This window comes from Sinohyriopsis cumingii, chromosome 2, assembly GCF_028554795.1.
Source record: "Sinohyriopsis cumingii isolate HCF-2022 chromosome 2, ASM2855479v2, whole genome shotgun sequence".
In the NCBI taxonomy this organism is placed as follows: Eukaryota; Metazoa; Mollusca; class Bivalvia; order Unionida; family Unionidae; genus Sinohyriopsis; species Sinohyriopsis cumingii.
In genome coordinates, this window is record NC_142962.1 from 44544157 (window position 1) to 44566291 (window position 22135).

General features: G+C 34.4%; 1 protein-coding gene across 2 annotated transcripts in view; it reads right to left on the reverse strand.

Moving 5' to 3' along the window:
* The window catches only part of LOC149804744 (alpha-actinin-like), a 151257-nt gene extending 135896 nt beyond the window's left edge, over positions 1-15361 (reverse strand). For both annotated transcript variants that reach the window (XM_089943802.1, XM_089943795.1), the window contains exon 1: positions 15120-15361. In XM_089943802.1, coding sequence (XP_089799928.1) covers positions 15120-15212 — 93 coding nt within the window. In that variant the 5' untranslated portion in view covers positions 15213-15361. The remainder of the gene's footprint in view (positions 1-15119) is intronic.
* Between the last annotated feature and the right edge of the window lie 6774 nt (positions 15362-22135).

Here is a 22135-nt window from a genome sequence, read left to right on the forward strand (position 1 = left end):
TTGATAGACCTAAGTACATCCTGCATTAAGTCAAGGAACTAAATTTTTCTGTGAATGCTGTCTACGTCACCTACATACTCACACCACAACATTAATTAAATCACTAACCTGTTCATTTTTAACGCAGATAAAGGATACAAAACAAAGTAAATTATTTTTTTATATAAATATAACAGACTTACTCTGGTTCATTCTCAATTTCAAGATAATTAAAGAATAAGACAAATTTTGATAAAGGTCTTACGGTATGAAGACATGCATGTTCTGCTTCTACATTAAAAAGTCATTATCGTGAAGGTGCACATCAGGAAACGTATGCCAATTGTCCATAGCTAATCATTATTATGTGATCAACAAATTTGATAAATGCCCTATTAACAGGCAGACATTCCTGCCTTGGAACCATAAAACTGATAGCTGAACTGGTGCTGACCTATTTTATATGATGTGGTTATAGCATACCTGTAGTCACAAGTACAGTAATGACTAATAAGAGACATGCTTTGTGGATAAATTAAATTAGTGATACACATAAAGTTATATATCATTACATTACATATGAAACTCCAGGAAATTACAATGTAACAGGTATTAAATTAGTCATACTATCTGCACAAAATCATATCTGTTACGAAATAACTAGATACCATCAAAGGGACTAACTCTGTACCAGTTGCAGATTTTCCAGGAACCCAAGAGAGATGTATATTGAAATGATCTCTGATATTCTTGAGAAACTCCAAGATATCGATTTGGTAACAAAAATATTTTCTTACATGTCAGACTTGACATGTTCCCAAGATACGGTAATTCGTTAGACTTGCATGCCACTATTACATGTCAGGAGGTTGCACATTACCAAAGAGCTATGTAATGTTAACATCATTTAATAGACCCCAAGGTGACTGGTAGTACTTTAAAGTACAGATGTAGTTCCAGGGTTTTCAACAGACGTATACCCTTGGGTTTTGAGGCATGGAATTTAAATGCAGGGTAACTGCCACAATGGTACAAAAAGATTTAAGACCTTTTCCAGACCAAAAAATATAAATTTCCAGACCTAACCATGTGACAAGTTTATTGACCTAATGATAGCAACAGGGGATGAATTTTTCAGAATTTTAGAATGAATAAAAACGTAATGTTTTATGCATAATTCGAGAGTGCTGAATCTAAAACAGAACTCATCTTCATACCTTTTCAGATATATTCTCAGAAAGCATTGAAACACATGCATCGGCCACCATTTTTAATAATGGCCTTAGCCACTTTTGCAAAATCCTGACATCGTGTTATTTCAAGCTGACATATGCGTATTTCTTAAATATGGGTATATAGAAATGTTGGGTGAACATTCAGATATAAGAATAAATAGACTTTTCCTGTGTTCCAGATATTTCAGAAGCCTTTCTGAGTATTTTATCAAGTGGCCCCCCCCATGTTTGTATGAAATACTATGTTCTTGAGTCAGAGACATGTTGAAATTTTATGTTGCTCTTAAAATTTTAAGTTCTATGCATAATTTGTGTGTAAAGAATTCAACATTTAACTCATCTTTATGATATTATTTCAAATAAATTCACTTCATGTATCAAAACACATGCACCATCCACCATATTAATATTAGCCATTGGTCACTTTTTGCAAAATCTTAACCTCGTGGTTATTTCAAGCTGAAATTCGCATATTTTTTACCTATGGGAACATAGAAATATTTTGTGAACATTCAGCTTTAATAATAAATTTACTTTTCATTGTTTCGGGTACTTCTGAAGCCTTTCTGTGCCGTGTTTAAGTGACCTCCCACAATAATTTTTCTCGTAAAATATCATAATGACAAGTCATACACATGTTGAAATTATATCTTAAGCTTAAAACAGCATAATCATTACAATATCCTTGTACATGTATATGTTGATCTGAAATCACAATTTAGCAAACGGAATTTGCCTCTTTAGAATTAAATTACAATAAGATAATTTTGGTCAACTTCTATATCTTTAAAATTAATTTCAAAGAATATACAAACTGAAAAATAACTAGACTACTTCCACAATTCTACAAGGTTGTCAGTCACATGGACAAAATTCTTGAAAAATTCCTCATTCACTCTTTCATACTGTACAGGTTTTCCACTAATTTATTATTACAGTAAATCTGCATTTTTATGGTGTAAATTGTGTATGTTACAACATTTAATTCCTGAGACAATCGTCTATGTCAAAGCTCAATTTTTGTATTGTTCAATTAGTAAAATATTGATGCCGTTATTTCACTGCAAGGAATAGTCAAATTTATCAATCTTGAGGATATCTCTATATGCAAATTCAGGAATTCTCTGAATCCTGTCTTTCCCACAATAGTCCATATCTGTGAAACAAAGCTCTTTATTTTATGAAGTATTCAGTTCACTTGACTGCCTTGCTATCTTTGATCAGTTATGATTCAAGTATGTTCATTTAAGTTAGTTTATATTAGTTGCACAATAACATTTAAAACCGTGTTCCATTGATGAGCTGAATGAGTTCATCTGACATATGACTGAGGCTGCTGGTTATAAAGCATGTTGGACTTTTTAAAACTTTTTTTAAAAAATTCCACTTCCTTTACTTGATTCAAAAGACATAATTAACATGATAATACAAAGGAGGCGAGCTTTTAATTCAGTGCAACAATACAAAATACAACAATGCTTCCACTGATCAGATATCAAAACACGGTTGGCACTTAATCACCGGAAGGTTCTCAAGAGAAATACTCGCGGACATAGCGTTTACCGTTGGATTGACACATTTTACATTAAAGTACAAGAGGACACGGTGTCTTTATGATGATTACACTTAAAAGAAACTAAATGATAGAAGTAAAATGCAAATTTCATCTGTTACAAATTATTTTATTGGTATTTATTTATCACAGTACTGCATCTACTATAGTCTGATAATACAAACCCGTTTGTACACCCCTACTGATTTAAATAATGGATACCTTTAATGTGATAAAAAAAGTGCAAGGAACTTAGTCAATTCATTCACTGATTTATAGTTTCTAACCTGACTCTGAGTAGACTGGCCCTAACACTGTCATCTTATGTGCATTTCATGCTTAACGGAAGTTTCCAGTGCAATAGACGGACATGCTCAGATCCATTTCCAGGACAAGTCCATTTTCAGCAAAGGGGTGTATCACGACTACAGATGTACATACATAAGTGGTCTGCTTCCGATTTTTACAATGTCGAATCAAGCAAAGGAAAATGACAACTACGCTTTTCATGTGGATTTAACAAGCAGTTTAATTTCTATGTTCATGTATGCAGAGGGATATAATTCCAAACACTCAATGTTATGTAATTTACACAATTATTCAGCATTTGCCAAACAGGATGAACTATGTCAGTATGTAGTCTGAAGGAAATAAACTAGCCTATAGTGTACGCAATATGGCGCCATGTTAGTATGGAAAGTCCGTTAAGCATGAAATGTTGCATGGGACGGCAGCATTAGTGCCATTCTTGTCACAGTCAGGTTAGAAATTATAAATCAATGAATTGACTTAGTTCTGTGCACTTTTTATCACATTAAACATTCTTGAGTTTGAAATCGGTAGGGGGTACAAACAAACAGGTATCTAGAGTCAGACTATAGGTGTAAGTGACATTTTCATTGATAAAAATTTCCTTGATTTCGTTAATTACAGCATACTAAGAATGTTGTTTGGAAAGAAAATGTAACAAATGACTTCTTATTAAAAATTGATATTTCATAATGTTGATCAAAATTTCCAGGTCATATCTACCAATTAACAGTGATATATCAATGTTTCCATTACCAATTTAGATTGTGATTTTCTTCAAATTCATCAAATATGGATCAATTTTTGGTTATTTGTTGGTTTAAAAGATCTATGCATGACCCTGTGTTCTTAGCTGGTTCGCAAGTTATTAGGGCATTGAGTTTTCCTTGTCCTATTCACTATTTGTATGACAACTAAATAGAAAATTTTAATATTATAAACAAATGGAATATCATATTATTAGGTTAGATGGAAAATAATGTTTCAACAAGAGTTTATGTTTATAATTGTAATGAAAATATAATTAGTTATGAACATTGTTAATTAACCACTGTTTAAAATCAAGTAAAAGTAGTAGCTTACAAAAATTTAACTGGCTGCAAATCATGATAGGCAGTTGTGGAATTGTCAGCTCATATCGACTGACCTACTGAACAGTTTTAAATATTATTATACAACTTAATTTATATCTCCATCAGCAGTGTTGATGCTCGTTAGCATCTGAAATGTTTCTTGCTTTATGTAGTTTCTCACCACACTTCTGATGTTGTTCATAGGGGCTGCTTAATATTTGATCAGTGTTGCACTGCTTACTTAAGTGTTTCTCCCAAAACAGGTTTTGAACAGTCTTTCCATTTTATCCAACCAAGGATAACATGTTCTAATAAAATATTCAAATGCCATCAGACAATAAATATATTTATATTTCAAGTCAGCTGACTGTAGTTGTTTCCCTTGCATAAAAATTTTATAAAAAAAAATGTTTACAAAATTTCTGAAATTGATTGTGCATCTAAATGAGCCAGTTTCAGATACTACTTGAAGCACTTTTTATATATCTATATATATATATAAACCCTTAAAGTGCTATATTGCTTTGCAGTACAAGATCCCTCAGTGCTGAATTGTTTGAGACAAAAAAAAAACTAGTTTTTAAATTTCACATGTCAATAAATATGCACAACGGATAAACAAACCGTATATGAAAAATCATGGTGGATGTCTAAACTTTAAGATTAGCATCAAGGCACATGTGCAAGTGTAACATATTTGCATGTACAGGTGAAAATACAGGTAAAATGACAAGTTAAAATTATATTTCATCTGTATTTTTGTTTGTTTTTTTAATGAAAAAGTTCAAATATATCTGAGAAATATTATATTCTTTAGTAGTTCAACCATGTACATGTAATGTCTGTTACAATGTTATGTCTAAATTGTGAATATTACAGGTAAAGAAAAGGTAAGTTTTATAAACATCCACTCCATGAATGTCAGAGGTAAGTTTAGACACCCCCCCCTCAGTCAGTAATAAATGTTCATGAAAAATTTTCACTTATTTATTCTAATATCAAAACTGAGGTTCATATCTGGTGAATAAACCTCAGCAAATGCTTCATTTTTTTCAATCACTGGGCGGATCTTGTGTAGAGGGTAACCCTGATAGTTCTCGTCTGCCAGGTGTAAATTGCTTAGAATAGTTAGAAATCTATCCCATACTCATCTTTTTGCTGAAGTATGGGGTTGATATCACATCACTAGTAGCCCAGCAGGAATCGAGATCAGATTTATGTACCAAACCCATTGCTATAATCAATGCGAAAAAGAGTTTTAGCTACTCAGGTGTGACAGGTTGCCAATTAATATACAACTGTTCTTCAAGTCTGCCCCATGACCTCTCTGATCTGCACAACAATTTGTTTGATCTACTATCAGATGCAATAACTCGGCATAAAAAAGTCTTAATTGTTCATAGGTTCAGTATTCACCATCTAGACATTTAATTTTGAATCACCAGTGAGTGGGGGGGCTTGACAGACATGCCATCTTTTCTTGTCCAGTAACCTCAATTCCTTGCTCAAAATTACTGATGGGTATTTCCATCAACACTTTGCCAGCTCCAATAATTTCATCCTCCTCAAAACCTTCAAATTCATTGTCATCATCACTATAAGAAGCCAGTATTTGTTGCAAGAAATCACCATCATATTCAGTGTCAGCCATTTTAATTTTTTCCAGGTACTACGTGCTCAAAAGCGTGCATTTGCAAAACTTTGCTAAATGCATAGTAAAGTACAACGGAATGCTTGTTCCCGGCCTCTATAGACCAATCAAATATAGTTTTACACGCAGTTAAGGCTAGTTGAAGTAATAGGATGCATACATTGTTGCTTACCTGGAAAATGACTTTAAGTCGCACCAAGCACTGAGACATTAACCAACAGTGCAACTAATGTTGTGACTAACACTTTAAGGGTTAATATATGTTTTTTTTTAAAACACTACCTACCTACAAGTGCAATAGGAAACACATTTTTGAGGGGTCCACATGGACCACTTTATTAGCCTACAACACCTCAAAATACATAAAGCATTAGGCCTAAACTCTCCAGTTACAACACTCATGTAATCAATTAACAACTTGTTGTATACAGATGTTACCATTAATCTGATTATTCAGTGACACATCATAACACCATAACAACGGCTGCTGGAACAATGCCTGTCCCCAGTAAAACAGGTTCCAACTGGATTCTGTAATGCATGGATAAAACATAGAAATACCTTTCTATTTTCAACGGTGGTATTTTTGTCCAACCACAGGTAGAATCACATGCATGTCAAAGCCATGTGAGCACAAATTATAGGTAAACCAAGCAATCTGTACCCCATTCATAGGTTACATGCATCTCTTTGTACACAAAGTTTACAGCTTTCGACAGCAGTACAGTAAGTAGACGAGCTTCATAAGGTAAGTTGCATAAATGGGAATAAATATTAAAATAATAATTTACTAGTATTTCAACAGCTTGAAAAATAAAATCTGACATTTTGTTAAGTGCAATCTAATTTTTCTCAGGCAAATGTTTAATTTTATTCAAAACGACAAATGTTCACTTCACTTAGAATACTGGAAGAACCAAATCTGAAATTAGAACAGCCAAACCACCAACCGCCCCCTCTTTGGACAATCTGATTTTTTGCGTACTGCATTCCATGTGTTTTTCTGGTCAGCAACCAGCAGAGCTAAATATGAATATACTAATTAAGTAGGAGGTGATAAAGACTGTTATGTGATAGGGTCAATTACTTAGGGATTGGTATCTACATGCATGCCAACCATGACGCTTTTGGTGTAATCATTATGTTTTTTTTCCAACAACTTAAGTTTTCCACTACACTGTATATGGATGACACTTTTCTACTACATTAAAAAAATAAGGTTTTTCCTTCTGTATTTTGTAGTGCGACTAGAACTTCCAGATTATTTGGTATCATTGTAGAGCTACATCTGTCTACCTTTCTATAATACCATTAGTGTATATGTATGATCTTGATGCTACAGAGCTCAGCAGTAGGCTACTACCTCCTGCCGTGTTAACTTGTTGCCAGGGATAAATATGTTAACAAGGATTTTTAAAATTTTTTTTCAAATCGTCAAGGAATGACTAAATTTGTAATTTATTTGCAATGTTGATGCACAATTGATTAAATACGCAAGGAATATTCAAATTTGGGGACGTCATCAAAATGCACCCCTGGATGTTTTTGTTGTTTTCGCCTGAAATTCGAGTAGGAAACACATTTTGAAAGCTATCGGTATTTCTGAATACATCCTAATACATCAACTTCCAGGTAATTTTCCAATAACCTAATGCCTAGTCGTGTTAGAAACATCGTTTTCATTGGCTATTTGGCTTGTGCATGAGCAGAAGAGTAAAAGTTGGAGTTCTTTTTATTTTTTTGCGTAACGGACCCATTATTTTCGTATTGAGACCCCTCTCTATTCCAAATGCACACCTTATCCTACTTTTTGCAAAGGTTCATCTGTCTGTCTTAGATCTGAGACCAAAAATGATAAAATCCTGACAAAAAAATCTTATTCCGACCACGAGCAATGTTTGGGTGGGAAAAAATTAGGTCCAAAAAATTAGGTTTTCCCTCTGTATCTTGTACTTCAAAAAGAACTTCCAGATTATTTGGTATCATTGTAGTGCTACATCTGTCTACCTTTCTATAATACCACCCACTTTAGTGTATCATGCATGACCTTGATGCTACAGAGCTCAGCAGTAGGCTACTACCTCCTGCCATGCTAACTCATCACCAGGGGTTCATGTGTTTGTTATGTATAGTTGATTTAATTATATCTGATTTAATATATATTTATTTCAATTTAATTGTTTGTCAGTTTTAAAATTTTTTTCATTACCTGATATTGTAATGTAAATTTATTCATTAGAAATGACACTTTTTTGAGAAAATAGTTTGACCTTGACTGTTAGTTTATAAACACCAGGTGTTATCTAAATCCTGAGTGTTTCAGAATTTGTAGCAACCTTTGTCAACAAGTTCTATTTTATTTTAAAATGATTGGTTGTTTCCAAGGTAATGATGGGACTTTGTCTTTAAGATATAAACATTTTTTGATTTCTTAAGAGTAAAATTGATTGGTTTTCATCAGGGTCACACTGGGTAAATGTGATTTGTAACGAGTATTTGCTTCTATAAACTTCAGAAGATGACCACGTGACCTTTGTTTAAGTTTTAGAATGCCCAAAATCAACACTACAGATTCTAGCATACGTCATCATCTTCCATCTTGGATTCTTCATCGGGATTCGAACATGAAATCAGTAGAACATTTTGTTATTAGGACTACTAAAATTTTGTTCTCTGATTATTTTTGGATTTGATTCTATAAAACTAAGTTCATTTTTTTTACAGAATTTTTCCAGGGAAATAAATTATTGTATATTTAAAGGCTTGTTGTTTTCACTCTTTCTTGTGTTACTGTTTATTCGAGCCTAAACAAGTGACATAAGAGTTAAAAATGTGACTGCTGCATAAGAATTGCACAAAATCACTTTCTTTGTTTGCTATTTAAAGCAACTGTGTTGGGGGAAGGGGGGGGCCAAGTGTCTGAGTGGTCTAAAGCGCTCTGACCGTTACGGATCACTGCCATCTCACCTCTGTCTGTGTGGGTCGAAGTCTCTGATTCAGCCAATGTGGGTATGTGAGAAAGCTTTCCAGTAGCTTCTTGTGTGTCGGTGGTTCTTTACAGGGTTTTCCCGGGTTCTTCCTCCACCATTAATACTGGCCACCATGTATAGCCTATCGTGTGCTGAAAAATGGCATTAAACCCTACAACAATTGTGTTTGTCCCCTTTCCAAGAAAACCAACGTTCTTCAAATATGAACTTTGTATAACAGATTCATTTGCTAGTTAGTGAACCAGTCGATATTTTTTAAAGAGAATGACATCAGATAAGTTAAATGCTTTACAGTGTGAGCTGTGGATGTCATATGATGGAAAATATCAGAGCAGATGGATCTTTGAAAACTACAAAACATGTCAGATCAGAAAAATGGACAAATTAAGGTCGTTTTACAAACTTTAAAAAAAGGTTATGTAAATCAGCACTCAGAGCATCTCATTATGAGCGCTGCAGGATTCCAGTTCAAGATCATTCAGTGAAAGTTACCCATCTAGACAAGTTGAAGTGAGTGCTGCACATCAATATTTTTTTAAAGTATATTTTATGTCTGAATTCTGGTTCTAATCTATATGGATTTTGTCCTTTGTGACAATAATTTTTACCAACTACAGAACTAGGTTCATAGTAAAAATGTCTTTTTCATATGTGCTGTAATTCTGGTATGTAATATTGAGATTACCTTTTTTTGTGCCCAAATTACACTTTTTTGTCACTTATAATAGCAATAATTACGCTTATACCTCTTGGAGTGGTGGGGATATTGGCATGTGTATATCTAAGCAAATTATCAACCCATGTCTGACACCCTAACGATATGCAAATTATGGCCCCCATTAATTATTTCAGAACTTGAGATCAAAGGACCTGCAAAGTACATATTCCCAAGCAATATTAACCTGGTTCTTTATGTCACAAAGATCATGTTCTGTAAGGTGATGTTTGGAACTGTGATACCGCATATTTATTTTTTTTGTTCTAATGTTCCAAATAAAATATGTTAAAAGCCACATTAAATGTCATCATGTCCATAATGGTATATTTTTTTTTACAAGCTTAATTAGAAAATAACTCTAAAGAATAAAATAAAATTATTTCAAAGTTATCCCCAAGCCGGAGTTGCTACTTCTATAGCTAATCTAAGGTACTGACCGTTTATTTTCAGCACCGGAGCTCTGATTATATTAGACAATCCCAACCCATAAACAGCTTCCATAAAATTGAACTTGTTAAATCCATTATATCAGCCACAAAAATTAATATTTTAAGATATAAAAAAAATTCTTATTCAAAAGGCCCAACACCCCACCCCACAAAAATGGAATGGTCAGTCTCCTAAGACCTCCAAGAAAGGCTGAGAAGAGCAGTGACAAGTAAACATCTGATGCAGATCTGCTTTGGAGGCTATCAGATTTCATTGACAGATGTTAACATTTGCTTCTACTATCATCCACATCTTACAGTCAACATATAAACCAATGGCTACAAACATTCTCAATTATCTCCGCCACATCCACATTTCTATATTCACTCTTATTTACTCTCCATCATGTCAAATTTACAAGGCATTTATGAAACTCTTTCACCTGGAAACTATGCCATTTATTTCTGGCATGAAAAGCAAGGTAACTACAGTTAATGTTCCATGGTGCCATGTACACATTCTCATCAAGTCTACATGCTGAACAGAGATTGTTCTGTACTCTGGCACGTGGGCTCTAGCCATTTTTGGGCATAGGGTATAGGTTTACGTGGGCTGTAAATATTCAGAGTGATTACAGCAGTTTAACACATGCAATATGGCTCTTGAAGAGAGGCAAGTGCTTGTATTTACATATCTGGGTGCATCAAGCTTGGTCCAAAGACAGAGAGAATCTCTGAAATTAAATTTCACATTATCAGTGTCTATACCTAAAAGTACATCTCTATTCACATAAATCTGACCCCCAGAACCAGTTTCAAAAATGTTCGTAGCTACTGTATCTGTTGCATACAGGTAGAAAGTGGGCCACTCCAACAAACCTCATATAGCAGTACTGCCTTTTTGTACATGCTTGAGTAATGATGACTGACCTTACAATTTCACAAAATCCAACCAATCATATCCTGCAGTAAAGTGTCATTTAAAAGGAATGTAAACCAAGTGACAAAATGAAGGTGCTCCCAGGCAAGGTACTTTACAAAAACATTAAAAGCATCATGATGATTTAATGTAATGGAAACTGGAGCTTTGCTAGGTGGATTATTTGTTGTTTTTTTAAGCACCTTTAACAGGCTTGTGATTCCATAGTTTTAAATTAAGGATAAAATTAAAATAAAAAGAACATCTGAATGAAGAAATGATCACTATTCATATTTTAATTGATCTATGGTGACTGACAACTTCACCACCACCCCCACAAATGTACTGAATAGACATTATCCATTGCAACAAGCACAAATTAATTCACAAGTAGTCTGGTTGATGGAATTGTGTATTCTCAGATTAAAAGTTAACAGAACAAGTTCCCAGTGACATAAGGCAGGCTCCTAACATTTCTTCTTTTCATAATCAATGTCTTAAATGGATGAAATCTTACGAAAATTGAACAGTTCAAGTACCAAAAAATATCACCTGCTTTTCTGTAATTTTGCATCATTTTCATAGTTGAATTTTTCAATGCATGATGATATTTTATGTTTTAGACATGTTTTTGTTTTCACAAATGCCTGTGCATGTGTTCCAGGCTTGATACTTTGAATTTCAGAATTACTTGATTATTTAGTGTCAAGCCAGATTTTTCAGATCATGTGGTATATACTATATATATATTGTACATAACAGATAGAAGGCCTCAAGGTATATTAGCTCTGTAACTGAGTTACCTTCTCTAAATAAAGTCTTTATTATTATTTATTAAAAAAAGGAGGGAGGGGAGATTTCTTTTCAACACAAGATTTTGTTCTTTTATCTCAAGGTAAATAAATTACTCTTTTCTACAAATCAAATCATGAATTTCTCTGCCATGTAATTAGCTAAATGAGTTGCAGCCTCTGAAAATGAAAGCACTGTCGATAATAATATTCAATCAAGATATTTTGTTTAAGTGTCAGCTACTGCTGCACTGGACTTTTAAAAAAAAAAGGCAATCTGATTAAAATCATATCTCCACTGTTGCACATGAAGATATGACAGCGACTGCTTAGGGATCATGTTCTGCTGACCGTTAAATTAGCCAATCAAAATACAGCTCTCAGAAATCAAATAGTTTGGCACACATTCCTGCTCTTCAGCCAATACTGCTCAGTCTCAAAAACACAAAGATATAAAACTACATCTGACTGGCTGATAAAATTAGCAAGTAGGATAATAAAATAGGTCACCTGAACATGACCCCAATGTAGTCATTGTCAGATCTCATAGGACAGTGGAGATCTGATTTTATTCAGATTAAAAAAAGGCAACCATGCTTCAAATCGTGGTGTCCATATAACATGACATTTCAATGAACAAAACAATTTCCACAAAGAAAACTCCATCACATCGTTTTTTCTTCTAAATTGCTGTAATAATTATACAATCAACTTGTCCCCTGGATTTTTCACTGACCATGGAGACTAAACCCCAATTCATAATCCAGAAATTTGTTCATAGCCCAATTGTTAAAATATATACACCTACTTGACATTACAATGAATGGAAATCTATACAGTTGGCACAGATTCCTGTGTCCAACTTAGCCCACAGAGTCATAAAGTGGATAACACCCAGTCAATTAGAAACAAAATCGCCTCATTGATTACATAGGACCATAGCACAGTGATTAGTGTGGCAAAATTCTAACAAAGTGGGTGCAGATTAGAAACCACCAGCACTAAATAGTGTAGTTGCATCTCTGTGCCCTAAAACACCAGATTCCCATCCCACCTACACAAAAAAAATAAAAAAATTTACATACAAAGTCAGATTAGAACTATGGCTGGGTGTACATAAACCTGATCAATCTGATGCAGCATCATCTCTTTATTATGAATGTTGTCCACAACATGTGAACTCCACCAAAAGGTCTTATGGTGTAAACTTACATACCATGGCTAACTGAATCGGATCAGAAATGAAGCCTCTAGAGTGTTTACAAACGCGTTTTGACAGATGGATGATACATGCAGGGCCATGTCATAAGGTCACTTGGCCTTTGGGTGGATGCACTAAAAAAAATATTGAGCTTTACATTATTTTTGAAAGTTCACCTTTTTATTCTGAATTATCAACAAGATGAATATTCCATTTTTTTGTGCATCTTTTATTCATATTTAATCATCATAATTAAACTTTCAGTCATGGTACAAGTTTCAGATGCTAACTCAATTCACCATGGTCATGAGTTTCAATTCAATAGTTTCTTATATTATTAGTATCAATTTGCTGGTTTCCTATTGCATAACTTTAAATTCATTTGTGTCCTTTAGAGTACATGGATTTGAATAAAGTTATCACTTGTTATCAAGCTGTGCACCTGTTATGCTTGTTACAGTTGTTTACATGTGTGGAGACATTTTGTTGCCCATCACATACAGAATAACAAATGGGAGTATTAACAATACTGTCAATATGAGGATGTTTGGTTACAATGTTTTTAAAAAAAACTCTCATTGTATGTAATCCATGACATGATAAGTTATGTAACTAATTTCAGTTAGTGTAACTGCAATGGCTCACGATTGCAAAACTTTTATCTTTTATCCAACAACGTACAAAGTCTTTCCCAGTCAGGCCATGATGGGTCAGTGGTTAAGGCATTAAGACTTATGACCATAAGGCTGCAGGTTTTATTCCCACTGTCACATCATCTATTTTGGCAAGGAATTTATTTTTCTTGCCTATGCATAATTTAATTTTCACCTAGCACAAACACAACTGCTCCAGTGGCCTAAGTGGTTAGATGTGGGAGGTCACCTGTTCAAACCCCAGCCAAGTCATAGCAAAGACTAATAAAAAATGGAACAAACAGCTGCCACGCTTGGCACACAGCATTAAGAGGCTAGTGTTAGGACTGGTCGGCATGGTGTGAGGACAATGTGACTGGCTGGGACATCATGCTACATGACTGCAGGATGAAGCACCAGTGCTAGACATCACTATAAAGTGTCACACTGCAGACAGTGTAGCAATATGGCTGAAAAATTGTTAAAGCTATGTAAAAAGTCCAAAACACACACAAATATAGTAAAACAATGATCACTATGGAAAATCATTCTTTCATATAAACATTTTTGTTCTGACAGCATATATATGTTTGGCCAGAAAATATGTACGATTTGCGCACACATCACCAATGGACACCTCAAGGAGACCAAGACTCATGTTATGCATTTCAAGAACAAAAACTTCAGAAGTTGGTATTTAATAACAGCAAATTCATAAAGAAGTAGCTTTCTTTTTTTTCTTCCTATGACTGAACTTTGTGAACTAAAACTAGAACTTCAACATCATGTCAGAGAAACATAATTGCTAATAGAGGTGGTATCAAAATTAGAACTTCAACATCACATCAGAGAAACATAATAGCTAACAGAGCTATCAGAAAGAATGGAAAGCTACATACCTAATCAATTTGGCAAATCATAAATAGTGAAAGATTACTAATCTGGCACATGATATCAGAAATTTAAGTCAGCCTAGTAAAATATTGTTAGGCTGTAGGGTATTGTATTTATCCAACACAATACATAACCCAAGGAGTGTCATTTAACGGCCACTGAATGTTGTCTTGACCTATTGAGTCTAAGGAATGCAAGGCATCCGAAGAATTTTTAGATATGACAATACTAGGTGAGTAACGGAACAATTTTTTAAACTCTTAGAAGACACATTCGAAATCGACTTTTTTCTAACAGATAATGATTTCATATAACATTTTTGTTTCTTAAGCGTATGCATATGAATGACTTAAATGCATATCTAGAACAGACCGGGAGATGAAATTCAACCGATTGATCACCTTTATTAGGAGTAGCACTTTAAAAAGGTTATACATGATAAATTTTAATTTACATTAACATTGACTTAAATGAAGCAATTATATATACGCGACGTTTAAAGAAACTTATTAAACTCCGCCCCCTTATTAAAGACAGCCTAATAAGGTGCCCCCAAACGGTATGCACCAATAACATGGCGGCCGCCAACCAACTCAAATGAAGGTCAGGTTACACCAAACAACCACACTATCCCAACCTGAAATGCTTGCAGTAAAATACATGTATAGTTTGTTTGCAAATTTTGCTTTGGCCATGGTTTCAATTTGCTTATCTCTGACTCAAAATATGGCACAGTTCAAAACAAACCTTCTTCTGTTGTTTCTCCCAAGCCGGGTCCAGCAACCCCTCTCTATCCCACTCATCTGGCTGGTCCATATAGTCATCCTCAAAGGCATCCATTTTTTCAGCTCCTTGCTTTTTGCCTTAAATCTTGGTGGAATATTTTATATAAATTAATAATCCAGTGTTAACAGTTATTCATTCAAAAGAAGAGGGGCTACGATCCACAGCACAACCCCGCCAGTAGCAAACTATGGTTTATCACGTGACTCAACCGGAAGCATTTGGTGCTTGTCGTCATTAAGGTCAAAGGTGAAATCACTGCTCTAGACTGGAATTGACACAAAACATAACTATGCGGAGTGGCATATCTAACGCGAATATTTACGAATCAATACGACAGGAGAACGCCCATCTCGCACATACGAAAATCCATCAGAAACTTTACCAATAAAGGAATTTCATGGGTGCAGTACCAATCTCACTGATTAAAATATGAATATGCAAATATTGTAAAATAGACGCATTTTATCGTACCCCCAAAAAGTGGATAAAATATAAAAACTAAAAAAAAGAGGTGCAGGATATATTGGAAAACAAAATTCTTCGCAATTTATTATATGTATATGGTAATCTATGATAGCAATATCTCCTCTACACCGCCATGCAATGTTAAAAAAAAAAAAGACACGTGTGCATTTCTTAAGAGTTACCATATTATAGGTGTTCAAAAAGAGGAGACTCCGGAGAGTAGGTGTATCTGTATCAGTGTCTTGCATGGAAGCGCATGTCTCATATGACACTTAAAAAAAAAATAACTATTTTGCTTACCCTATAAAAGATCATTAAAGAACACACACACACACATATATATATGCGCAACGATACACCACTTCTGTAAACATTGGATCACGTGTTATTTTGGGTCAAAAATCAAATTTTTTATCAAGAAAGAACGGTCGTACTTTAATTAAGAAAAGTGATATTCATAAAGTATACAAAAATAGCCCACATTTCGACTCGATATGCATATGAAAATGTGATTTCTAAATGTCAACATGAAGACCCACTCCATGACCTTCTTGAACCTGTAATCCAGAAAATGCTATTTGCTATGTATCTTTTTGAATCGTACAACTAAATACATTATTTAAAAGATGGAACTGTGTACCTTAAAAGAATTCTGCATTTTAATCCAGTTTCTAATTTTGCAAGAAGTTGTCCTACACGTACAAAATGGTCTGCTACCCAACGTGTCAACTTGCCGCTAGAACGGGATTCTCAATAAATTCCTTGGCTTATAGTCTGTGTCTAAATTCTTTAATAATTTTCCCCCATAAGCAAGACGTTGTAAACACATTACACCCGCTTCATTGTTGTTTCTCTTCCATAAACTAGCTTATTTTTTTTTACAAAACGTTGAACTTTACTAGTTTTTTTCGCAAGATTAGTTTAGTTGGCTTAATATAGCTTGCCATTTATTGCCATTGTTACGTTTAATTTTGTAAAATTAGCTATAAACATGACATATTACTCGAATGAACTAATCACAGAAACAGTCCAAAGTAATGTATTTCATTTCTATAGCCCAATTGATAAATATTACATATTTTCAAAGCTGTGCGCAGAATAGGCCGACATATCGCGAATCATGAAAACATGGCGGTGGTATCTTTAAGGTGGCGCTCACCAGATAATATGTACTTTTGAGAGAGTGACGTATGTAAGGTGAAGTAGTTCGCATTTAAAACATGCACAGTGGAGAGAACGTTTGCATACCTCTATGCTACATTAATGTAATGTGGATGATATTTCTTTTGGATATTGTACTTTTGGAAATTTTACATGATTTAAGCACACTGCTAACTAAAATGACTGCTCCCTTGTGTTAAAAAATCAGTCTGAATTAGTCTAAAGTACACTATACATAGCAGCTATTAAAATAGGGAAAATGAATTTTGCCAGACTAGACAATACCAGCTTCTGAAAGTGCAATGAATGAATTACCAAATATATAAAATGTAAAAAAAGTTATCGGCTCTTTTTTATACAATTGACCTCTGAAGTTCAGGAAGTGAAAATGGCCAAGTAGAGCTAGCACTTTTTTGAAAGATGCACATTTGAAGTAAGGCCAAGCTGTATACTCTATAACCCATAGTACACCCATCAATCATACACCAAAATAAAGGGAATTAAAGGTTCTTTGCATTATACCTAAGATATACAAGGTCTTTTTTAAATAGCCAGTATAACCAGTGAGGAAAGCCGGGGACATTCTTTTTCTTTAAATTCCTAAACCCTATGCAAAATGCGAAACTGTATAGCGCCACCTAACAGAATATTTTAGTTACAATAGCCACTTTTCAAATGGCAAGCATTGCAGTATTTTATTTTCGTCAATTGGTCGAATTCGGTATGCGTTTTGCTTCAGTATTGGAGACGGAAACCTTACGTGGGCAGATATGATCGACAGCATTGTATATACAAGTTTTTATTCTTGAAACGCATAACATGAGTCTTGGTCTCTTATGAGCGTCCAGGGGTGATGTATGCACAAATTGTACATATTTTCTGGCCAAACATATATATGCTGTCAGAACAAAAATGTTATATGAGAGGATGATTTTCCATAGTGATCATTGTTTTACTATTTTTGTGTGTCTGCTTTGGATTTTTAACATAGCTTTAACAATTTTTCAGTCATATTGCTACAATGTCTGCAGTGTGACACTTAATAGTGATGTCTAGCACTGGAGCTTCATGATGTAGTCATGTTGCATGATGTCCCACCCAGTCACATTGTCCTCACACCATGCCGACCAGTCCTAACACTAGCCTCTTAATGCTGTGTGCCAAGCGTGGCAGCTGTTTGTTCCATTTTTTATTAGTCTTTGCTATGACTTGGCTGGGGTTTGAACATGTGACCTCCCACATCTAACCACTTAGGCCACCGGAGCAGTTGTGTTTGTTTGTGCTAGATGAAAATTAAATTATGCATAGGCAAGAAGAATAAATTCCTTGCCAAAATAGATGATGTGACAGTGGGAATAAAACCTGCAGCCTTATGGTCATAAGTCTTAATGCCTTAACCACTGAGCCACCATGGCCTGACTGGGAAAGACTTTGTAAGTTGTTGGATAAAAGATAAGAGTTTTGCAATCGTGAGCCATTGCAGTTACACTAACTGAAATTAGTTACATAACTTATCATGTCATAGATTACATACAATGAGAGTTTTTTTTAAAAACATTGTAACCAAACATCCTCATATTGACAGTATTGTTAATACTCCCATTTGTTATTCTGTATGTGATGGGCAACAAAATGTCTCCACACATGTAAACAACTGTAACAAGCATAAAAGGTGCACAGCTTGATAACAAGTGATAACTTTATTCAAATCCAAGTACTCTAAAGGACACAAATGAATTTAAATTATGCAATAGGAAACCAGCAAATTGATACTAATAATATAAGAAACTATTGAATTGAAACTCATGACCATGGTGACTTGAGTTAGCATCTGAAATTTGTACCATGACTGAAAGTTTAATTATGATGATTAAATATGAATAAAAGATGCACAAAAAATGGAATATTCATCTTGTTGATAATTCAGAATAAAAAGGTGAACTTTCAAAAATAATGTAAAGCCTAATATTTTTTTTAGTGCATCCACCCAAAGGCCAAGTGACCTTATGACATGGCCCTGCATGTATCATCCATCTGTCAAAACGCGTTTGTAAACACTCTAGAGGCTTCATTTCTGATCAGATTTCAGTTAGCCATGGTATGTAAGCTTACATGATAAGACCTTTCGGTGGAGTTCACATGTCGTGGACAACATTCATAATAAAGAGATGATGCTGCATCAGATTGATCAGGTTTATGTACACCCAGCCATAGTTCTAATCTGACTTTGTATGTAAATTTTTTTATTTTTTTTGTGGGTGTGTAGGTGGGATGGGAATCGGGTGTTTTAGGGCACAGAGATGTAACTACATTATTTAGTGCTGGTGGTTTCTAATCTGCACCCACTTTGTTAGAATTTTGTCACATTAATCACTGCACTACTGGTCCTATGTAATCAATGAGGCGATTTTATTTCTAATTGACTGGGTAGTATCCACTTTATGACCCCGTGGGTTTAAGTCGGACACAGGAATCTGTGACAACTGTATACATTTCCACCCATTGCAATGCCAAGTAGGTGTATATATTTGAACGATTGGGCTATGAACAATATCTTGATTATGAATCGTCAATCGGTCGTAATCGGTATGCCTTTTGCTTCGTCACTGGTGCACACATCACCCCTGGACCCTCATACGAGACCAAGACCCATGTAATGCATTTCAAGAACAAAAACTTGTAGATACAATGCTGTTGGTCATTTTTGCGCACGTAAGGTTTTTGTCTCCAATACTGAAGCAAAACACATACCGAATTCTACCAATTGACGAAAATAAAATACTGCAATGCTTACCATTTAAAAAGAGGCAATTGGCGCCAAAAAAAATAAAATATTCTGTTCAAAATAATATTAATTTTGGACACACGGGATACCACTGCCGTGTTTTCATGACTCACGATATGTCGGCCTATTCTGATAAAAGCTTTGAAAAAATGTACTGTTTATCCATTGAGCTATAGAAATGAAATACATTACTTTGGACTGTTTCTTTCAGTAGTTCAGTCGAGTGATTATGTCAGGTTTAAAGCTAGTTTGACAAAATTCAACGTATCAATGTCAATAAATGGTAAGATATATTCAACCGATTAAACCGATCTTGTTAAAAAAATTTTTAGTAAAGTTCAACGTTTTATAAATTAAAAGCTATTATTTGGAAGAGAAACAACAATGAATAGGATGTAATGTGTTTAAAACGTCTTGTTTATGGGGCAAAATTACTCAAAAATTTAGAAGCAGACTATACGCAGCGGAATTCCTTGAGAATCCCGTTCTAGCGGCAAGTGGATACGTTGGGTAGCAGACGATTTTGTAAGTGTGGGACAACTTCTTGCAAAATTAGAAACTTGGATTAAAATGCTGAATTTGTTTAAGGTATACATTTCCATCTTTTAAATAATGTATTTATTTGTATGATACTAAAAGATACGCAGCAAATATCATTTTCTGGGTTACAGGTTCATGAAGGTCATAGAGTGGGTCTTCATGTTGACATTTAGAAATCACACTTTCATATGCATTTCGAGTCGAAATGTGGGTTTTTTGTACACTTTATGAATATCACTTTTCTTAATAAAAATACGATCGTTATTTCTTGATACAAAATTGAATTTTTACCCAAAATAATACGTGGTCCACTGTTTACAGAACTGACGTATCGTTGCGCAGAATAACCCGACGCGCAGAATTGGCCGACATGATGGTATATAGCAAAATTACAGAAAATAAAGATGAATACTAATAATTAGGTAGATAAACCTATTGTTAATAATCCTGATCACATAGATCATGAAAGAAAGAAACATGCATTTATGTATGCATATTATTACAGGAGCTGGTTCAAATTACATTTCTTTACGTATATTTAAAGGTTAACATATTAAGTTAATCTTGATTCCATTTTTGTTATTTAAAACAAAAGTTTTAGTGCAGTTAAAACGAACACGCTAATTAATGCAGGATTTAGCTACATCGCATTATCAGTTTTAAAGCAATGTCATTTATTCAGCTGGTGTTGAAAGTACGTCTTCTTACGCTAACAATTAAAACAGACAATACGTTCCTGCATTTTGCTTTTTCTTGTAGCTAAGTTAAACAAATACACGACAATATTTTTAATATATTTTACTTGATCAATAAGCAAATAAAAATCTTCGCTGCTACCGCTAGCTAATCCGTGTACATATTTGGACATGGTTAGGCCAATAGGCGTTGGTATAAATCACCAAATAACACTGTTGTAGCGACTACCCTAATGATAATGCGTCTTAAAAAAGTGACTCAATTTTATGATGCTATACGTGCTCAGATTCTTTCATAACTTTGTAGTTTAGTTCTTCATCTTGACCACGTTCTTCAGCAATAGTTTGTTTCATTATTTGCTTGAAATTGTCATCGTTGTTCAAAGTTTGCTTTCAATGATAATAATTTAAAATTTACAACACCAATAGGGGGCCCCGGGTGGCCGAGTGGTCTAGAGCGCTCGCATATACCTATCACTAACGTCTCACCTCTGTCTACATGGGTACGAGTCCTGAGCTATGTGAAAAATCTTGCTAGTAGTTTCCTGTGGATCGGTAGTTCTTACCGGGGTTTTCCTGGGATCTTTTTCAACCAGTTATACTGGCCGCCATGTATAGCATGTCATGCTATGAGAAACGGCGTCAACAAAAACATCAACATCACTCTTATATTCTAAGCACATTTCCTTATCACTAAGTCTTTCCATGTCGCTTTTTTAGTTTGTGAATCTGATTTGTAGAATAAAATAATTTATTTACTCTCATGCAATTTTGCTATATCTTTTAGTGACTTTATCAAACTTGCTTCAGAAACACTATCTTAAAATGCAGCTATTTTCATATGACTGATATCTGGTTTATTTCATACATTTCTTTTTCTTTTTCAACCTATATTGTCCAAAATCATAATTACACCTGGTTCATTAGCTATACTTTTAAACGATAATATTTTAGTGGGTTACCAAGAAAGTTGAAGATGAGGGATGTCTCTTTCTTAGTAATCCAACGTTTCATTGATCATTTTAACTGACGTTTATTTAACGTAGTCTGTTCGTCGTTTAACCTAAAATAATTATGTATGATACCTTCTTTATACTGAATCAGGAAACATTTCATGAACTGTTAATGTAGATAGCTTAAGGTTTCCATCTGGTGGCAAAGGACAGTGTGTGTGTGTGTGTGTGTATGTGTGTGAAGACGGAGTAACGGAAGCCTAGAGACGTAATTGACAACTTAAACGAAGTACGAAAGAGCTGAAGAAAGATTACTTAACAACAAAACAGAAAGTAGTTTGAATAACTGTTTACGAAAACTCAAATTTCGTTAAAAAT